At 39.6% G+C, this 21,411-nt stretch overlaps 1 protein-coding gene across 1 annotated transcript; it reads left to right on the forward strand.

Moving 5' to 3' along the window:
- Positions 1–61: 61 nt before the first annotated feature.
- On the forward strand, positions 62–10,440 carry si:dkey-118j18.2. The gene is made up of 5 exons (XM_041066136.1): positions 62–456; positions 716–815; positions 1,004–1,163; positions 5,990–6,122; positions 8,059–10,440. The coding sequence occupies exons 2-5, from the start codon at positions 796–798 to the stop codon at positions 8,277–8,279; spliced, it is 534 nt and encodes a 177-aa protein (XP_040922070.1). The 5' UTR covers positions 62–456; positions 716–795; the 3' UTR covers positions 8,280–10,440.
- Positions 10,441–21,411: the final 10,971 nt, after the last annotated feature.

A 21,411-nucleotide genomic window follows, 5' to 3' on the forward strand; every position in this document is an offset into this window, starting at 1 on the left:
CCCCTCTGTTGAGGGGGAGCGGTTTACGGGAAACACCGAAGGCAACACTCTTATGAACACCGCCCACTGTGGAGCCAAAGGTAGCATTTAACGTCCAGGGATGTGGTAAGCGTGTTAACGCTAGCTAAAACTCTTAAAGACTAGTTCAGTTGTTTCTTCTGTGTTGAGTTTACGAGCAGCTTTCCGAGTAACTCGCTAGTGACCTCGTCTACGATACCAAGAAGGCATGTTCATAAACCAGATCAGTTTCAGTTGTTGTTTTGTTCTCCGCGTGGGTAAATAGAGAAGCGGCTGTTGTTGTCGTTGTGGCCTGCTACACGATAGCCTAGCTTACCTAGCTTACCTAGCGGTAGCCTCAGCTGGTTCCTGGAGCTCTTCTCGCATCACATTCCAGAAACGACAAGGGAAATGGCACACCTGGCCAGTTAAATTAGCAGGCCGACGTGTCTGTAAAAAGTAAGTTCAAAATCCTGTTCACGTGTTTGCTTTAAGCGAAGTTAGATTAACTGTATTATCGTCGTGCTAAACTTATCTGTTTTAAGTTATAGAAACTGCTTGTACCTTAAACACAACCTAGCTCTAGTTGTTCGATACTTGAAGCTTCTGGTTTTATAAACGTGACTTAAGATTAATCAAACGTAGTAATATAATTAAGCAAAGCATGGTAATGGGTGTTGCCACTGTAAACATTACTCAAAACTGTTATTGTCTTCAGGGCAAAGTGTGTTTTTGACCAGGGATCAGCAAGTTATTCCTCAGTTATGAGAGCCTCTACCCAGTGACATCTTACAAAAAATGGAACTGTACTGGTATATGTGAGTATAACTTATGTGGTTCTAATGATATCTATCTCTTATATATATATATTTGTATGTGTGTGTGTGTGTGTGTGTGTGTGTATACATATACATACATACACATATACACATAAAAGCTAAATTTAAAATTGCTGACTAGAACTGTCCTCTGCTTCTTATTCTTCCTCTTCCTCTCTCCTTTACAGAGTTGTCATCATATTCATCATCATCAAGATATTCTTCTACGTGTGCTGGTACCGATCAAGACAGAGGCAACTGGCAGCGTACCTGAGCAACCCACGCAATGCTCAAATAGTCATTGTTGGAGGAAGAGCCTACCTTCATCAGATGTGTGAGAGACAAAGTGTAAGTGCAGACCCTCACGTATGCACAAACACCAACGCCATGTATTTGAAACACATAACCTAGCCATCAGCTGCTGAAGTGGGGTTTTTTTTGCCTTCAGGATATATTTTTATTGTGGCTGGATCTTAGTTTATAGGTTTATTGTAACAAAGAGAATCTCATTATGTGGGCTGGGGAACTTGAGTACGGTACACAGAACAAGAAGAGTGAGTAAGAGAAAGTCAAATAAGGCCACAGTTGTATTACATTTTTGCAGAGGAGCCGTTCGCTCTCTGGAGAGGGCATGTGGTTTTCAGTCACTTTCACTTTGAATAGAGTAACAAGACAGGATACATTTCAGCTTTAGTGAGACACTGAGTAAATTTGTGGAAGTGCATTAATAGGTGCACATTTGTGGTTTGCATGTACTTGTCGCTATTTTTCTGTGAAGTTTGTTTGACCTTGTTGACATCTGAGGTCTTTGGAGGTCAGATCACAGCTTTGACAGTCATTCAGTTAGAAAGAAACTGTGTGTGTGTGTGAAAGTGTGTGAAAGTGGAGCCATTTTTAAGCAAGTTTGTAAAATTTTAACCATGCATGCGAGATATTTTGTGCACATATCTTCAATAAAGACACAGACAGCAAGACAGGAGTAGACTGATTTACAGACAGCAGTGTACATCCCTTCGAATGTCTTATTTCACAACATTTAAAAAAAGACAGTTCCAGTCATTGATTTTTTTTTCTGTGATACATGCCATTTTTGTATTTTAAACATTGCTGTCACCATTTCTTGCCTCATGTAAATCATAAGATAGGTGGGGCAAAAGGGCCAGTCTCCTCTAATGTTTAATTTGCTTGACATTGTGAATATCTCATATGGTTTGTTTGAGCTCCTCTTCAGAGGTGCTATATGTCAGTTTTTGCTATTGCTGCATAGCCAACGTTAACATAACAGCTGTTAACATACCAGTCTAGTTCAGCATCAAACTATATTCCTTTGCTCACCAAGACCTGTCTTGCTGACATTGATTTTTTGGTTTGTTTTGTTTTGCTTCTATTTCTATCACTTCTGCTGTTAGCCTGCTAACCAGCCAGCCCCGACCCCACCCACCTTGTAATACTACTTTGCGATAGTGAGTCACTTTAGTGTCCGGTCTGCTCTCAGTTCAGCATGAATGGATAAAGATGCAGCGCTGGCCAGAGGACATGTTCTAATCTCTCGTCTTGTAAACACAACAATGGCTGAAGCTCCTGACAAGCAATCATTATTGTGACAAGTGACCGTTATCATCACCACCACCACCATCCGCTCGCAGCAATAAACCACCTTCGGCAGCAATTAAACACACAAATAATACCTTAAGGCTCATTTCATCACTGAAATGACCTTCATAGTTATCTTTCTGTTTGGTTTGTAGCTTCTTACATTTTTCTGAAACTCGTGCTGTTCATACATATTTTGAAACTGGCAGCAAAATACAGGCTCCTCTGTTATTGTCCTCTTCAAGTGCTAGTTGAATGTAGTATTATTTGTGTTGATGTTTTCAGAGATATGTCTAGAATAATAATGCCTTTTCTCTATCAGTTTGTCAGGAGTCTTTTCTGTGGGCTATGCCACAGGTTTAGACAAGTCATTATGTTCGTGCTTCCTTCAGGGCCGTCCTGCTTTACTGCCTCTCTAAAACACCTGGAAGCAATCTCCATGATTCAGAACCTTCCCAAAATATGCACTGTGAATCATATCAAACAGGGTTCTCTGATGCTTTTCGAACCCTTTTCTAACTCTTGCCCACTTCGCCCACTTCTTAGTAGTTTCTGTAAAAAAAAAAAAGTTGCATGAATGACATGATGAAGAGATTGGCATTTTTTTTTTCATTTAAATGCAAGTGTGCATCAAAAGTCAGTTTAGTCACTTCCTGTTGAGCTTGACACTGCTCCAGCTTTTCACTTATCGTGTGATTGCTGCAAGCTTTGATTTAGACATTTTTGCAGATACACGTCATTCCAGTTTTCACATACAAAGCAGATGTGTCATAGAGTCTGTTACTTTTCTCTATGACATTTCTAACAGTTATTGGGATGTGACTATTTTACTATAATAATTTTTTTTGAATGGCTGTCTATGGGAATGCGCAGATGTTCACTATAAACACCATACATGCTAAAGTCATCTTATACATCCAACTTCGGCAAAGTAGGACATACAGCCTCATTGCACAAGTGTTTATTATTTGAGGCAATTCTACCCAGATGGGGCTTTGAGGAACAGTTTAAAATGATATTTGTACAGTTCTGTTGGCTTTACTATTATGAAACTTGGTACACAAGTTCTCCATCAGCATGTGCATGACATATAGAAGCATGGCACCAATAGCTGCACCTTGTGGCCAGTTATAAAATACTTTGTGTTTTGGTCAATAACTCATGAACTATAAAGCAGAGACGACAAATATTTGGTAGACATCTCCCCCCGGGGAGTGTGTTCAACACATTGAAATGTGGTGTTAATAGTTCTACCATATGGCCAGTTATGAAAAGCTTTGCATTTTTACCCAGTAAGTCATAAACCATGAAGCACAGATCAACAATTCTTGGTACTGAGGTTCGCCCAGAATTTGTGTATAACGTACTGAAGCATGACAGCGATAGCTCAAATGTGCAGCCAATTATAAAGCAGTTTGTGTTTTGGATAATATTTTATGATCTGTGAGGCTGAGGCAAAACATATTTGGTTGTCTTGTCCACATTTGGTGTGTATTCAGTACATAGAAAAAGGGTGCCAATGGTGTATTTGGTGACCTTCAACTTTCATCTAAGACAAATGTTATCTTTACCTTAAATACTATCATTAAAATACATAAAAAAATATATGTTTGATTAGTGTACACATCAGCCACCAGAAGCAACAGCAGCAGATGCAGCAATCACACACTTTTTCTTTAGGAAGTACAAATATTCCAGTTTTTAAGTTTTTAATTGTGGTAGTTAAATGTAAGAGGCACAGACAATGAACCAGTGATATTTTTAGCTTTGTTTGGAATATTTGTGCGACAGGAAATGCCTCAGTTGTTAAAAAAACAAATGATGCAGTTGAAAGTTGAGATGCTTGAGCTTTTGACCTTGGGTTTCCCCAGACCAATTGTGGCATCCTGTGTGTTATCTGAATTGTTTGATTAGAGAACATCCAGTCCAGCTTGAGATTGCCATTCTTGGTTTCTTATGAGATATTCATATATGGGCTAGTTATATGTCCAATAACCTGTATTCCTCTTTAGCCTCTGCTGAGTCCTAATTTATCCTTGTCCTGCAACTCTTCTGTTTGTGCCCGCTTCCTCTCCTGCAGCCTTCTCTTTTCTCCTCTTCCGTTTTTTTTTCTGCTCTTCTTCCTTTTTTCCTTTCTCCCCTTGTTCCCTTTGCCGTCTCTGGTGTATAATGTTCCCTGTTTAGATTTTAATGGAATGTGCAGCAGGGAGGCCCCACGGTCATCCATAACCCGGCACCCTGAAAGTTTTCTGGAGAGACGCCAAGACGACGCGAGTCTTTGGCTTAAATGAATCAAACACGGAGGGGGAAAAAGTCTTGATGTAGTATCACTCGCTAAGCCTCGTGGACAGTCTTATTCATGGCTTTTTGGAAAAAATAAGTTAACCTAGAAGAAAGTGGGAAAAAAACTTTTGTTACATTGAGGACTTGGAGAGAGATGGTAGAGATTGATAGTTTATAGATTATAAACTTCTTAGTTTTGGTCTTGTTTTTTAGTTCTACAGAAAAAAAATGTGTGTTTTAATGCAGTGGTTCCCAATACTCAGGCAGCAATCTAGTTCTGGGCTGATGCCTGGCCGTAAGGATCCAACATGATTTGCCACAAAAACGTTTGACAATAATTGTGTAACTTTATAGACTATTATAGGTTAAATGTCTGCTAATTACCTTGAACTCTGCGTGGTCTGTTGCTGCTCATCTTTCCTCATTATTCCCCATCACGCCCACAACAACAGGATGGCAATTTTGAACTAATTAATACATTAGTGTGCAAGGTCATTGGTCTATCATCACTGAACTCCCTGCTTAATCTGCATGAGCCTTCTTCCTGTTACCGCTGGAAATAGTTGGCAGTGGAGGATTGAGAGTTTCTTCAGAGGAGACAAAAGAGCTAACACATGTTGCAGTACTAGCCTAGCCCCTATAACTTGTCATCTGGTAAAACTGGCTGGAGCAAGTCACTGTAGCTGTTCAGCTATTGTCAGACGCAGAGACTGCATGCAAAGAAAATGTATCATGGAAACTGATAAGAACATAGTGAGTGTTGTAACCTAAAGTAATGTATACAACCACTGCTTATTTATGTGATCAACTAGCAGACGTCTCACTCCTACGTTTTGTATAAACAACTTTATGGGGGGATTAAAATGGTTCACTAGGTCTGGGGTGAAAACATTCCGTGCTGAAGGACAGTATCTCTTTCTTCTCTAAGAATATTGTCTTGCTGTTTGTTTAGTGATGTTTGTACTTCAGTATGTTTAGATTCATCTTGGCCTGAAGCAAAGCGTTTAAATGGAGGCTTAGTGGAGGAGCAGATGCAGAAATCCAATATTATCTTAACCAGCAGCACTGTCTTCTCCGGAGGCGTGTACAGTAAAACCAGCCCAGTTAGTCTATCACCATCCCAATAGTCCTAGCAGCGTTGACATACACACTGTTAGCTTTAGCTAATAGATAGAAGACTCTTTTCGCAGTGTGTTTGGGTCATGTCTGTGTGTATGTTTATGTGCGCGTGTACTGAAGTGTACTTCTGCATTTCTCTGTGTATCATTAACTTTCTCTGTGTTTTCTTCCCTGTATAGCAAACATCTGTCTGGCCTAGTTGGTATGGTGTTCAAGATGACCTGTCATTGGAGGAGCCCTCCACAGCCCTGCCACCGGCCGCATCCTTCTCCCACCTTGACATGCCACCACCATATGAGGCAGTCTCTGGAGGTAGCACACACACTTGAACACTGTAGTGCACACAGTATTATACCACACGTTTCATGGTTCCTCATTCATGGAACTGAGACTTCCTCTTTCTTATTATTTGCCTTTTGTTTCTAAATCCATAACTTCCTGTAACTCACTGTTTTTAGCTGCTATCTACTCGTATATTTTCTCTCAGGTGTCACTTAAAAATGTATAAGGCATTTGCATCCTTTTTCGCAGAACCCGATGAAGTAAAGCCAGATTTATGCTTGATTCTGGCTTTACGTGTTTATAGTGTTTCATTGTCTTTGTGTTACAATCAAAGTAACGGGAAAGTCTGCTTTGTTTCATACCTAAACCTTCATATTTGTAATTGCTTAGTTTCATTAATTGCGGTAGAGTGGAGGTCACTGTGAGCAGAGTGTCTGCAGTGGAGATGGTTTTGCTTGATGCATATTACTGAAAAGGTGAAGATCTCTGAGTTGTTTTTTTTTTTTTTTATTGCCTCATGTTGTATTCACTCTAAACAGTCTCTACCAGGCTTACAAATTTGTTGGAAAAAACACAGAGCAGCACAAGCTGACCAATCACAGTTCTTTACTCTCCCCGGGTTGTATCTGTTGCTGTCACAGCCCCATCACATTGTTACATTTTTGAGAAATGACACCCATTAGCTTCAGCTACCTGCACATGTACTGCACAGGTTACCACTCCTCCATAACAAAATCCTCCACCTTCTTTAAAACCACCAGCGTCAAGAGTCAGTGCCATGATGGCAAGCCTGAAGATTTATGTGCCATTCTCATCATAAGGGGTCATTGCCACAACCAGGAAACAAGATGGAGATGAAAGCGCTATTCTAGAGTGCAGAACTTCTGTAAACTAGCGTTTCTGATTGAAATTAGCTCACATGTGTCTCTACACACACAGTACTTTGTCTGCTTTAAAAAGACAAAGTGCACTGTGCCAGCTGTACCAGCAAAAGCAAAGCAAGTAGCAGAGAAAACTGTAGTCTAACTGTTTCCACTAAGAGGGACTCGTGTTCTCAGCACACTGCGAGCTGTCACGTCTTTCCCACTTGATCAGCCTGTGTCTTTCACATGACTGACTGCTAGTCAAGGTTCAGAGTATCCACTTTTGCAAATGGCATCTCATTTGATCTGAGGTGCTCGCTCTGTCTGACAGCAGGATGTGGTTATAGAGGGTGGAAATGATGACGTTTCCCCTCTAATTGTATTGCGTAATGTATGTATATCAGTCGGTTTTCAGGGTTTGCCGGAATAGATCTGTTCTAATTATGTGTAAAAATAGTGCAAGCGCTGTTGGTAGCTCTTGTGGTCATTATGGCATGATTTAAACCTTTATTTCCTAAAGTTGCGGTGCTGACACACACCTAATAAAATGTTATCTTTATTAAACAAACATTTTGCGACTGAAACATCAAATTAATTGCACATAAAACAAAATAATTTGGCGACAAGAAGAAACTGCAAAACCGAAGAAGCATTTCAAGATGATTTTGAAGAGAGCGTCCAGGAGAATTCAGGTGAATACACTGCTCTGGGATCAGTTTTCTCAGGCAGAGTTCTTCTTTTTTTTTTTTTTTTGTCACCACGGGGGGTGAATACATTTATTTGTTCTTCCTCACTGTCTTTGGGTTTCAGATAACGTGACACATTTTGATTGTTCTTCTTTCACTTATTCAGATCTGTGCACAGATGTGTCATGGGGAGTAACGTCACACCTGTGATTTGTTGATGCACCTTGGGAGAAATTGGTGATATGTGTTTTGATGCATTGGAGCTGCTTACTAGTGCAAACAGGGCAGAATCATTGTCACATATAAATGATTGCATAGAGGCGTGAAACAAAATGATTTGTGCTGCCCTGATGCTGAAGCTTATTTGTCCTTGTGCAGATATTTTTTTTTTGACCTGTCGTTCCCTTTCCTTTTCAGAGGATGACCTGAAGCCCCCGCCCTACAGCGAGTGCGCTCACGGTGATGAAGCCGACGCTCCTCGTCCCTCCCATCACACTCCTCTCATTTCTGAGGGAGGAGACCCATCTAGTGTAAATGAAGCACCGCCTCCCTACACACCATCTCCCCCTACACAAGTCAATCAACAAGAAGGCCCTGTAAGCCGCAGTGAGTCCCAGTCAGAGAGTAGGTCCACTTAATCAATCCTTGATGCCAGTTTGCCTTTTCCATGCACTGCCTTCCTTACATTCAACCTCAGCGATCGTTGCCAGCCTAACTCTCATCACATGAGAGCAGATGTTTATTTGGATGCGAGTGTGTGTATTTGTGTGTATGCGTGTGTTCAGTGGTTTTTAGAACCAAGTTGTTTTTCTACTTTGTATTGTTTAAATAAAAAAAAAAAAAAAGAAAAAGTGGTCATCTGATGAGTTTGGCAATAACAGATGACATCAGCAAGCCTGTGTGCCTCGGTCAGGACAGCAGAACCTGCCTCCCAGCTAGGATGAGGATAATACCCTTAACCTCTGAGCTCAAAGGGAATCTGTGAGATACAGATAAGCAGTGAGAGACGGAGACTTTAAAGAGTGTTCTTTTTTTTTTTTTAAATAACATTTTCTCTTTCTGTATGTCTGAGATCACATCCTTTCACAGATTAACTCATTTTAAAAACACAAACTGGGAAATGTTTAGACTCTTCACAGTTTTGGTTCCTGCTACTGTGATGCATATGTGGCACATGATTTCATATTTGTGTGTCTGTCTCTAGACAACGTTCTGAACGCACTAACTCAATAACAGTCCATGATGGAAAATTCATAGTGTTAAATTAGATTTTGGACCATCTTGCTGCGTACATGTACACATTAGATAAATAGTTTCATCTTCTTCAAACTGTTGTTACTCTCAATGCTTCATCAGTGTTGCAAATTTATGTGGAGACAATGTGTTGACAAAGAGCTATTTGGTAACATATGCACTAATTGTCTTAAAAAAAATGGCCTCATTAGCATCGCTGCTCTTGTTTAATATATCGTGGTGATTATTCGTGGGACATCAGGCAATTCAAGTGCCTATTACATCTGTGAATGGAAGTGAGTGAGGACACGCAGAAAACGGGAACAAGCTGATGAAATAAATGAACACATTATGGCAGCAGACAAGAGGTTATTCTCTGTTGATTATCACCGTTACTGCTGGGTTCTGTCTGCGTCTGCTCTACATTAGCACCTACATGCCAGGATGCAAGGGTTCAAACAGTATAAGCATTTATTTTATCATGTCTGTCTTCAAAAGTTATGGAATTCAACAAACAGTCTTCAGGACTTCAGAGAGTATTTGTCCTTAAACTCACGTGACAGTGCATTTTATGTCGTCGTTGACCCAGCTGTAAGATAATCAGATTCGATGTGATGAATTATAAAGCTGAGCTTGAAGGCTTGGATGAACAAAAAAGATTTCTTAAATGAAAAATGTGTTACAATCCTGAAAACAAAGTACTCACAGGGCTGTGGGCTAATGCTCAAAACATTAATGTGGCCACTGAGAAGTCATCAGCAGTTATTCCTTTTTTTCATAATTGTTGCAAAATGAAGACTAACCAAAAAAAGTTTTAACAACAGCTTTTTTTTCTTGTAATCTTCATGTTAATCTGCCACAGGCTGGTAGAGATCAGCCAACTTTGTTTATTTCTTCTGTTGTATTTTCTGTTATGGTATTGCTTTGGGAAAGGTTATTACTGTGCTTTTTGCTTTTCATGTCACGGCATTTCCAATAACCCGGAAACAACACTGTAAGATGATACTCTCAAGTAATCCACCTCTCATCTTTGTTTCAGCAAAAATATAATCTGTGTACAGTTTCTGATACAAAAAAAAGAGAGAGAAAGATAATGCTGTATAAATGTATTTTTGGACTATTGGAGAGTATATAAATAGGGGTCTTCATGGAGAATCAGGATTTAAAATGTCAAAATGTAATGATGTGTTATGATGATTAATCCTTTGTATTGTGATGACAAATCGTGGAGCATCCATCACTGATGCCTACCACAAAATCTTTCCTGTGGAATTACAATCCGTAGGATACAACAGAGAAGCTGCAGGATACAAATATGAGCATAGCTTTGAACTCAGCTGACATCAGTAACAGAGCAGCAGCGTGATGACAATTGACCACTTAAACTATAGTGTTACAGGCTTCTGCTGTCATGTACGTCCTGTTTGTTAACTTCATGTCCATTCCCGTGGTGGGTGGCCAATCAGATCTCTCCAGGGAGTAGTTTTGTGAGTTATGGGGAATTAACTTTTTGTCTGATTCTGGGGGGAGAGGGATATGTCTTCTGTATTAAACTGTTGTTCATAATCTTGTAAGTGTTATTATCTTTCTGTGGCTTGAAGTCCACTTCTGGACAAAACTTTGACCCTGAGGACGTCATCAGGGTTGTTTTCTCTTGCTTTGAAAAGCTCCACCGGAGCCATAGGATACATTGTGATATGTAAAATCAATTACAGTGCTCCTTCAAAAATGCATTGTGTGAGGTTATTCCATCAAATGTTTGTCAGTTGCCAGGATGTTTTTTTTTTTTTCAAACCACAAAGTGTGTGTCAAAATACCCCAAAACCCTACATTTTATTATTTTTTACATGGTTCCTGTAGACAGCATGGAAGACTGAAGGCAAGGCAGCTTTATTTGTATAGTTCATTACAAACTCAGAGGCAATTCAAAGTGCTTTACGTAGGGGGTAAAGCTTTAGAACAACATTCAAAAACGATAAGCAATAAAAACCAGAAAACAATCCACATAGAATAAAATGAAAAAAATATAAATAGATTAAAAGAAACAAAAAAAACAAATTATAAGACAGTTATAGTGTAGTTAAGGAGCAGTAATGCGTTGTAAGTTGCCGCAAACACAACAAAGGATATAACAGTGCAGACGAGAAACGAATCAATCAGAAACATTGGAAAACAGCAGTTTTCAATTTAGACGTGAAAGTGGCTGGAGTTGGGATGCATTCGAGGTAATCAGGAAGTTGTGTGCAGCATAGTAGCTCAAGGCAATTTCACCCTGCTTGGTTCTGACTCCAGGTACTAACAGTTGACTGCTTGCTAAAGATTTAAGAGCCCTACTGGGTTTATATTCTTCAAGGACATCAAAAATGTATTTGGCTGTTGTGTTGCGTGTGTTATCGTTGTTTTGATAAGTCTTTTTTTTTTTTCTTAACAGAAGGTGCAGCTGGGTGACACAGGAAGTGAAATAGGTTGGAGACGGTTTTACTCCTGACTTGTTGAGAGAAACTCCACCTGCTCCTCTATATATATATATATATATATATATATATGGTAAAATTATGGGTGGTACATGCAGTGAGCTCAAGGAGCTGAGTGTATTCAGTAGATCAGTCTTGTTTCAGTGTTTCTGATTGTTGTTTCAAAAGCAAAGTTATCCACAATCAGAGTTTAGCCTGCTGCTTTAAAAAAAAAAAAAAAAAAAAAAAAAAAAACACACAACACACACCCTCTCAGTCCTTACCTTGCGGTGTGAGGATGAGAGGTTATCCAGGTCATCTGATGCAGGTCCAGAGTCCTGCGGCTGCAGTGCGAATCTGTTCTCAAGTTGTACTTTTGGTTGTTAGGGAGGTTTGTTGCTAAGTGTGATTTTTTTTTTTTTTTTTTTTTTTACTGCACTCGCGTGATTGCGGGTCTTTTTTCCCTCACACAGTTCTCTTCACCAATATGCAGCTCTACACAACAGTTTATCTCACATCCACAATGCTAACAGAAAACACTTCATTCACATCTCTGTACCGTTGGAGTGACAACACTGGTTTCTCAACATCATGGATGGATCGTGAGACAATGGACTCCTGGGTACAGACAAGTAATAGGCCCCCCAACTGTCCTTTTTTTTGTTTTCACATATCTTTGTAGTCGTTGCGCATCTCTTTGTAGTCATTTTGAGGATTTTGTGGTTGTTTAGCATCTCTTTGCGGGTGTTTGGATTCCTTTGCTGTTGCTTTGAGTCTCTCTAATTGTTTTGTGTCTCTGTTTTGTGTTTGTTTTGTTTTTTTTGGGTGTCACAGTGGTCATTTTGAATCTCTTTGTAGTCATTTTGCATTTGCTTGTTGTTGATTGACTCTCAAACAAAAAATGTTAGCATTCACTTCAAACTGTGGCTCCAACGCAGGGGCCCCCTGACCCTTTGGGTCCCTGTGCCTGTGCCCAGTAAGCCCATTTAGCAGCCCATCCATGCCCAACAACTGCCTCTTTTCTGTTTTCTGTTTCTTTCACTTTACGTCTTCTCTTTACACTGCTCATGAGCAGAATTTAGAAAATTATAGTCTGATTTACTGACTGAAAGGTGGTCAATAGATAGATAGATAGAACTTTATTGTCACTTGCACAGAAGTACAGGCGAAAATAATTAAGGAGTATAGCTGCCGGGCCACAGCAAAATATTTGCGCCGCCACACGCTTTCCTGAAAGTTAATTTGCAAGTTGCACGCTGATGTAAAATTCCCACTTTGTCTTTTTTCCCCCACTGAGCTGCTGTGGTAAGATTACACATAGATGGAATTTGAACTTAAAATCGTGAAACTACTAAAGCCTTAAATGAGCTTTGGATGAACTTTGGAAGTTGTAGACTTAGTCTCCCATCTCTTCACAGTCACTGTGGACGGGAAAGATGATTACAGTGACCAAACTGTTGAAATAAATGGATGGGTTCCCATTTCTTCAAATCTATGATGCGCCACTAGAGAGCAGTGTTGCACCATCGATAATCCCAGCCATATGTTTTCGATCAGCTGGCACCTGTTGCTGAGCCCATGTGTCGGGCCTGACAGGAGAAGGGCTCACCTCAGTATGGATTGATGTCTTTTATTGCACATTTTAGTGACAAAAAAATGGCATTGGCTTTTTTGCTCCAAAGTTTCATGCTTTAGATGGAAAAAATAATTGGGCTCGATCAAGATCAATTGTGCAGCCGCCTTGTGGAATGTATAGCAGAGTAGATACTCAAGGACATTCATTTTTCATATCTTAGCCTCTCAGCTGCTGCATCACTAAGCTGCATACAAATAAGCTGAGCATGAACAATTCACAATGTGTATACTCTTGTTTATAGACCTTTGTGGTAAGGAAAATATTGGATGTGAGGCACCCACCTGATAAATGGAGATTTGTCAGAGAACTAAAGAAAAACAAGCCACAAAAAAAGCAAAAATAATGAATGTGGAAGTAAAACTGTTGGAATTTAATATAATATTTACTCATTCTCATGTTTGTTATTAATATTAGAAGTATGTATTTTAATTAGGAATTCAAAAGTTTCCATAGTACACACGTATTTGCTTAATCTAATTTTCTGTTTGGAAGCAGTTAATTCAAAATTGCTTTAAACATTGAAACAAAGGTAATCCACTTAGAATACAGCCTTCATTCACTGACTCATGTATTCATGGATGTGTATATCTCTTGTCAGTGTTAAATATAGATAAATAAGCAGCGCGTTTGTCACTCCTGTATGCACGGCGCCGCTTACGCTTTGAACAATTGATGTTTTCAGGGGAAATATTTGCATTTTTGGATACAGGCAGCAATCCATCATGCAGACCGCTTTACTAATCACTACATCTCAGTATAAACAGTTGTATAATGCAATACAGTACTAAACACTCTCCTCAAGGATGTTCACTGAACCTTTTTCGAGATTATTGAGGTCTTCAAGGTCGTTTCAGAATAGACAGCTCAATTACCGTCTGTTGTCTGTCAAAGATGTATTGCACCTCCCAGCCTTGCATATATAGGTGCAGTACTTATCAAATGACAAGTATTTTGAGGCTGGTATGCCTGCAATGGCCATGAAAAAAATAAAGCCACACCTTTTGAATTCAGCAAGAAAGCACATTCCAGGCATGGGTGAGGATGGATAAGATGTCAAAAAAAACTTATGCTATTGATTTCTCACCTCAAAGTCATTTCAGACAAGGATACCCATCACTAGTCAAAACCAAGGAAGTTATTATTATTTTTTTTTTTTTAAATACTGTTTAAATTTTTATCTTGCTTCAAATTCAGGGTAGTTCTAACATCACAAGACACAACACAGGGAACCTTAATGAGTTTTGCAGGCCATTAACTGCTAATAGATTTTTTCTTTTCTCTGTCTCCACACCTTCATCTCTCTTGGTTCTAATGTCTTTCTTTACTTGTTAGTTTGTCTCAATTTTATTCAGACACACATACAGTTAATTACTGTTTGGTATGTGCATTCGAAGTATATAAAACAATCAAGTATATGGCCTGCTTCCGTTGTAATCACGTGGGAAACCGAGCTCGGTTGATAAAGCTTTATTCTTTTAGCAGCCCCTCTGGCGTGTGGCCCTCAATTTCAGACCACATTTGTTTCGAAAATCTAGTTGGTGGTACTTTTATCAGTTCCCGTGGCCTGTTTATAAAGAGGATCATTTCCTGCCATGCATCTGTCCCAGAGTGCAAAGAGTCCAAGTATTAACATCTGCTCAAATACTGTCAAAGATCAGAATCCACAGAGTGGGTGGATCATGTCAGTGCAGGAGTGGGATTACAATTATTCGACTGGCGTACTTACTACTCTTTTCAGATTCAGCATTAACAATCTAATAATGTCATCTCTAATAATAATAATAAACCACGTATGTTCATATTTTAAGTACCTTTAGCTGATGCTGCTCACATGTACTGAAGTGGGATTTAAATTCAAGCCTCTTTACTTGTAATGTAGCATTTTTACATTGTTTTGTTGGCACTTTTACTTAAGTAAAGGATCTGAGTACTTCTACCACTAAAAAAATGCCTCTATAGTTATTTTATGTGGATTTAGATATTATTCTTTAATTAAATAGGCCTTAATAAGTGATGTGGAAGGATAATAAGTGATTGGTCAAGAGGCAAATCAGAAGGTGTACTGTTACATGGAGGAAAGCTAGAGTAGGTTTTCTCTGTGTTAAAAGTGTGCGGTTGGCTTCATACTGTTTTTTGTTTTTTTTAAACACATTTAAAATACTGCTGTCCATACTCGCTTTCATCAACATCAAGTGTCGAAAGTATGATAAGCAGGTTCATCTTTTCTCCTTGGCCTGCCACTATAGATATAATCTAAAGGGCTGGGACATGCCTGCTCCTGTGTCTGTGTGATGACAGGATAAGTGAGGATGTCTGAATGTCAGGAAGGAAGGATGAGCGCCGGGTGCAGACAGGCTTGTGTCTGGGCATAATGATGTGGCAGTCAAGATAACAGGTTGTTTAATTTTAAGAATTTATTATTACCTGCTGAAAATACTCATCGTTCATTTTCTTCTGGACTTATTGTTGAAGGCTCCAGTGCTTACTAGTCCCACTGAACGGCACAGAGTTGTGCAAGCAGCAGCACTCTTCCCTCAGAGGTCATATGTTGGTAACTGGAGTCGGTGTGTTTTGCATATTTAATCCCAGAAAAATTTCTCCAAATGGAAAATTGTCATCCAGGCAAGCGAGCTTGTGACTGATATCCACCACTGGCTTCATCTGAATGACGAAAGGTGAAAATTAAAAAAAAAAAAACTCTGTCCTCCTGGAGGACCTGCAGCTCTCGTCAGCATTGGCCTGTGAAGCAAAGCATTCATCTGTCCCACTGCTGTTTCTTCAGCACTGTCAAAAATCAGCTGAGAGTTGGTGCAGAAACAGGCCTGAAATATCTATCTGACTTGCAGAAATGTAGTAATTCTTTATCTGGATTCAGTGTTCCGAAGTCTTGGATTTACCCTTCAGCGTATTGGGTTTGACGTGATGTGCATTGCTGACTGTTTTTTTTATTTTTTTTAAACTAGCACAAGTCAAAGAAGTGTGTCAGCTCCTTGCAAACAACGTCTCTCCACTTTTACAGTTTGTCGAGAAACTTCAAAGGTGCAGGTGCAGAGCAGATTGAGTTTTTTTTTTTTCTGGGAGCTGTCAATAGAGTACACAGAGACCTGCAATCCACACAAGATTTGTGTTGCGCAGGAAGCGAGAGAAGCAGTCAGGGAAACAGCAGAGACGAGACCAGTCTGTAAATCCCTCTGAATGGCGTGAATCCTGCCGACCTCCGACCTTATGTTAATTTTCCCCTGTTGCCTGCTTGGCCTCGTTGCTCACCTGCTGTCCCAAACAGCAACTTCCAAGTTTCTTTGAAAAAAAAAAAAAAAAAAAGCAAAAAGACGCCTCCTGTCTGGTGCCGGAGGAACTGAGAGGACTGTTGTTCCCGTTTATCAGCTTAGTGAGAATTTACATTTTAATTGAATCCTGATGTTTGAGCCAAACTATACTTGCTAAGTAACTGGAGCCCCTTCAGAGCAGCAACTTACAGGCTTGAAGTGTGAGTCCACTGAAGATGACAGCCAGTCAGAACCGCTCACATAGACTATGCAGAATTCAACTTCCTGTGCCAAGATTGCTCACGCTGTCATTACCAGGAATATTCTTGGATTTTGTGTGTGTAGGAATATCACAAAACTACAGCTTGGCTTTGTGTGTGCGTATTTACACATCAGCTTGTTTGTATTTTAATGAGTTTGAATGTGCCAAAATTTAGCTTCCATGCTTCCATTGCCAGAGATATACTTGGAACGTGTGTGTAAAGACGGCGGGGAATCAGAGTTGGGCTCAAGGTGTGTGTGTGTTCGTCTGTGGGTTGTCTGTGTTCTCGGATCACTCACAGATCAGCGCTCTATCATACTAATTAGGATGGACGCACCCACTCCTACACTGTCTTTGATGTATCATGTTGGCCAACTCTGCTGATGTGTGAGATTCTGTGTAATAAGATATGAGATAAAAAGGCACGATTCGTCAGCACCTGTCTTTGTTTTGTCGACCTTTTACATCTATTCAGAATATTATATCAGACAATATGGGGGCGCGTGCTATGAGCCCACAGTTAATTTTGCAGTGCTTTGTGGGTTTGTGGTGTTTATACGATTATATTTGTTCTGTGTTAACAGAGATCTGGTGAATTAGGTGGTAATGAAATTCAAGTTTTAGTTTTAGTTTTGAGTTTTAATATTTTCTTAAACTGGAAAAGCCCTTGGGGAAAAAAATGGATGCAGCTTTGTTTTATGTCTTTGTAAACTCTAAAGTATAGGGCCTGCAATTACCTATTATTTTTGTATTGATCATAATCTATCCCTATTATTTTCCTGATTCATTAATAAGCCCTGAGCTCTGGGATGGATTGCCATGAAGCACAGAAATTTTTGGTCCTGCTCGGGATGAGCTGTAATAACTCTGGTGATCCCTTAACTTTTTTCCTGTGCCATCATCAGGTCAAAATTTCAAAGCAGCAGTCCCGTCAGCCTCAGCTCTGTCCTTCGTGTTTGTTAGCAAATGTTAGCACACTAACACACAAAGATAATGAACATGGTAAACATGCATTTTAGCACACTGATGTGCAGCATCAAAGTTAGCATGAAACACCACTGTGCCACATATTTTCTGTAGACTAGCACCAGTTCCATCTCAGAGGTATTGTTTTGTTTTTCTTTTAAAATTTTTTTTCTTTTTTCTTTTTTTTTTATTATTAACAGTAGGAATCAGGTAAAGGACTATACTTACTCACTATCTCGTCTGCACTGCTATAGATGGAGGCTGAACCCATTACAATGCAATTAAAAAGCTAATTTCAATTGTTATTATTACATCATCTTCAGTCTATGGCACCTGCAACCTTTATCCAAGTGCTGTACATTGCAGCGAGATAGTGATGAACTCCTGCATGCCATTATCATTCTGATAAAGAGCAATGGAAAAGTCAAGAGCATAAATTGAGCGACAGACTGCCAGAGCCGGTTTCCAAAAGAAGCCATTAGGATTCTAACTAATTACATCACTTCTGACCTTCCACTCTTGTCGCTTCTACACGAACAAATAAACGTTCTTCTTTCTGCCTTTGCGCGGATATGGAAATGAAAATAAAGTTGTGCTAATAGATGGTAGCAGCGACATTGTAACTTAAGCAGATTATGCTTTGGTGTGACACTGAAAGTGTTATCATGGTAACACTAAAGCTGATAAGAGTTAATTAACTGATAATGGCACTCTTTTCACTGAGATGAAAGTCAGTGAATAGAAATGAAAGGGTGGGAGTCAAAGAGGAAAAAATGGACGCTCTGTAGATCTCAAAGAAAAGCAGATCATTTTATTCCCCCTGATTAAGTTTCACACTGGGATGGCATGAATGCCAAGAATGCTGAGTAATCTTTATCACAGCTGCCACAACAATGACCTAAACCAAGGAGTATGAATTTCATCACGTCTATTTCTATACAAATTGCACAACAAGCTTCTTGGTGAAAACACCGCACCTGTCATATCTCAGCCTTTGATCTCTTGATGATGACCTCTTTTATTCACTCCTACTCTTCTTCCAAAACCCAGCATAAGACAGCAGAGCAAATCGATAGCAACAGCACCACGAAACCCCCTCCAAAAAACGTACTGTTTTGGGGGAAGTAAACTTAACAAGAGGGCAAGAAAAACACAATTCTTCCTTCCTGTATTGCAATGCGTGTTTTTTTTTATTTTTTTTTTATTTTTTTTTTTTTATTCCTTCTCAAATTTCCAGCTGGGCAAGTCAGGGGTTTTATCTGCTCTATCCTCCACTCTCACAGATGAGAAACAATGTGCTTTATTCCATTACACTGTAAATCCAATCTCATGCTTCACGCTCTGTAGAAGGGTAGCAGAAAGAGGGAATGAATGAGATGGCATGGGGAAATGTTGACACAAATCCCACAATCCCTACGACGACACCAGTGGGTCATTGGGGTACAGTTGAGGGATTCTGAGCAATTAACCAATCAATTAAGGGGTTGATGGGCGGCCCCCGTGTAACTATTATGGTAATACACGTGTTGCTGAAGTGAGAAGTGTGCGCTTGGCTCGACAAAACACCAAAGTCTGGTTGTTTATTCATTTCGTTGCATATTCCAACCAAGAGGTTGCACTTGGGAAATCAGCACCCTTCCTGAGGGAAAGCTTTCAAGTATACAATTAAGAAATAATTAGCATTTTGCAGCTTAAAATGTAGACTTGCATGCATAAATTCTGCTATGTTATCACCGTAGAGGGCAATAGAAGACTTTCTGGTCTTATAAAAGCGAATGAAAATTTCTGAACATGACTGGCTTGAGGAATGAGCTGTCTCAAAGATCCCTCCATTACTGCTGTTGACTCTCCCAGACATCTGATGAGCGCCTGAATTAATAATGGATCGAGAGGAAATAAATATTTAATTCTTTAAGTCTGTTGCAAACAGCTTGTAATATTCACTGATCCATCTCCTGCGTGATTCACACAGCAATATCGTGCCTTTAAACAGCTATATGCCTCTATTGCTTATGAAGACCAAAGCAGTATTCATCTCCTGGCATCAGTTAACAAAATGTCTCGCATATGGAAGCCACACCGTTAGTTGCTGAACACCACCAAGTGCTGAGGAAGCTGATATGTGACTAATTGCTGTTGAAGCTGTTATTGCCACCAAAAAAAAAACCCAAAAACCTGCTCAAGATCTAATATTGAATAGTGCAACATAAAAGCAGGTCTGCTCGCCGCAAGCTGCAAATGACTACCGACATCTTCACTGACTGATGTCACGTAACTCGCTCCAGGGTTTAAACTAGTTATGATTTTTAATAGTCTAGACTGTGGATTGAAATGCCTCTTCTCTGAGTAGTCATATTTTCTAATTACACTATAGAGACGGTTTAAAAAAAAATGTATTCAGAGAGTGTCTCTGAAATCAAGATCTCTGAATCCAATTTGAATATTTAGCCATATTAGCGGCGTGGTTCCATTGATGGCAACGTCCAGCACTTTATCCAAACTAAATTTTGCACAGACATCAATAGTTCCCAAAGGATGAGTCCTAATAGCTATCCATTTAGCAGCATGAGAAAATTGTTGGCATTTTTGCCTCTCAGTGAAATATCTCAACAACCACTGGATGAATTGCCATGAAATTTACTATAGATATTGAAGGTTCTGAGGGGATGAATCAGTTAGTGAATTATAGTGAACTTGTATCTAAAAAGTTTTAAGTCTTGTACCTTTGTAGTATTGATTCAAGCAGGAGCGTTTCGTGTAAATCCAAGCTGTAGAAGTGCTGAAACTGTGAGCGATATAATATTGTCTATTGGAAAAATGAATGGGAATTTTACTTCCCAGAACCAAGGGCGCCCGAAGTAAACCCTCTCACTTCACATCTTTAAATACATCCTCACAAAAGCAGCTTTTTGAGCTAGATTTAATGCAATCTGCAGTCAAAGCAAGTTGCTAATTATTCATAATGTTGTAGAATAGAAATTAGGGTTAAAGAAAAACTTTAATTAAAAAAAAAAGACATGTCACCTCACATAGAAGCCAATAGTTGTTCGGTTTACCAGTGTCACCACCTCTGAGGTCTACAAACAATTACCAGAATCGATTAATTGGATGACTTCATTATTAAGCAGTGCATATTGCCCACTTAAAGCAGTCACACCCCAGTGCTCACCACAGCATGCTGTTTTTAAAATTTTTCTTCCAGCATGTGATGAAGCTTTTTTTTTTTTTTTTTTTTTAGCTTTAGTGCAAAAGCAATCAGTCTGGCCAATGCCATTAAACCATTATAAACTCTCAGAAGTCCCTTGTTCTCCTCTGAATTCTTCCTTTTAGAGGCACTTTACTTCACATGAGCTGTCTTCGTATGGTTTGTCTAGTGCACCCTGACTGAAGTGTTCAGACGTTTGCTTTCATCTTGTCCAAAGGTATGCCTCAAAGATGGGAAAAAGGTGAAAGTGGCTCTGGGAGGGGCGGGGGGGTAAAAAAGACATGTTCAAAGCCAAAGCAAAAGAGTGTCTTCCTTTTTGCCAAGTGGCCTAAATTTCCCAGAAACAAGCAGGTGCCACTTTGATGGTTCCCTTTCTGCTTTGTAAAGACAGGTAGACTCTTCTGAGCTCATGCTCTCCACCAGTAGGCAGAGCAGCTCTTAAAGCAACTTCAGAGAAAAGTCTGTCTAAATATATTCACTTGTCATTACACCAATGCATAGTTATGTCCTCTTTGATAAATAGAAAAATAAACATCAGACTTTACCTCCTCCACACAGCCTGCTCCAGCACTGACTTCTAACCTCCAGCTGGAGAGCTGCCAGTAATTGAAATTAATTAACTTGTCCAAAGCGAGGCAAAAACAATTACCCAAGCACCCCCTTGCTTGTCAACAAAGCTCGTTTCTCAAGAGAAGAATGGGTAACGTGTTACAGTCCTTTGCAGCTGGCCCCTACAGGAGACACGCAGA

The sequence above is a fragment of the Toxotes jaculatrix genome, chromosome 20 (assembly GCF_017976425.1).
Source record: "Toxotes jaculatrix isolate fToxJac2 chromosome 20, fToxJac2.pri, whole genome shotgun sequence".
In the NCBI taxonomy this organism is placed as follows: Eukaryota; Metazoa; Chordata; class Actinopteri; family Toxotidae; genus Toxotes; species Toxotes jaculatrix.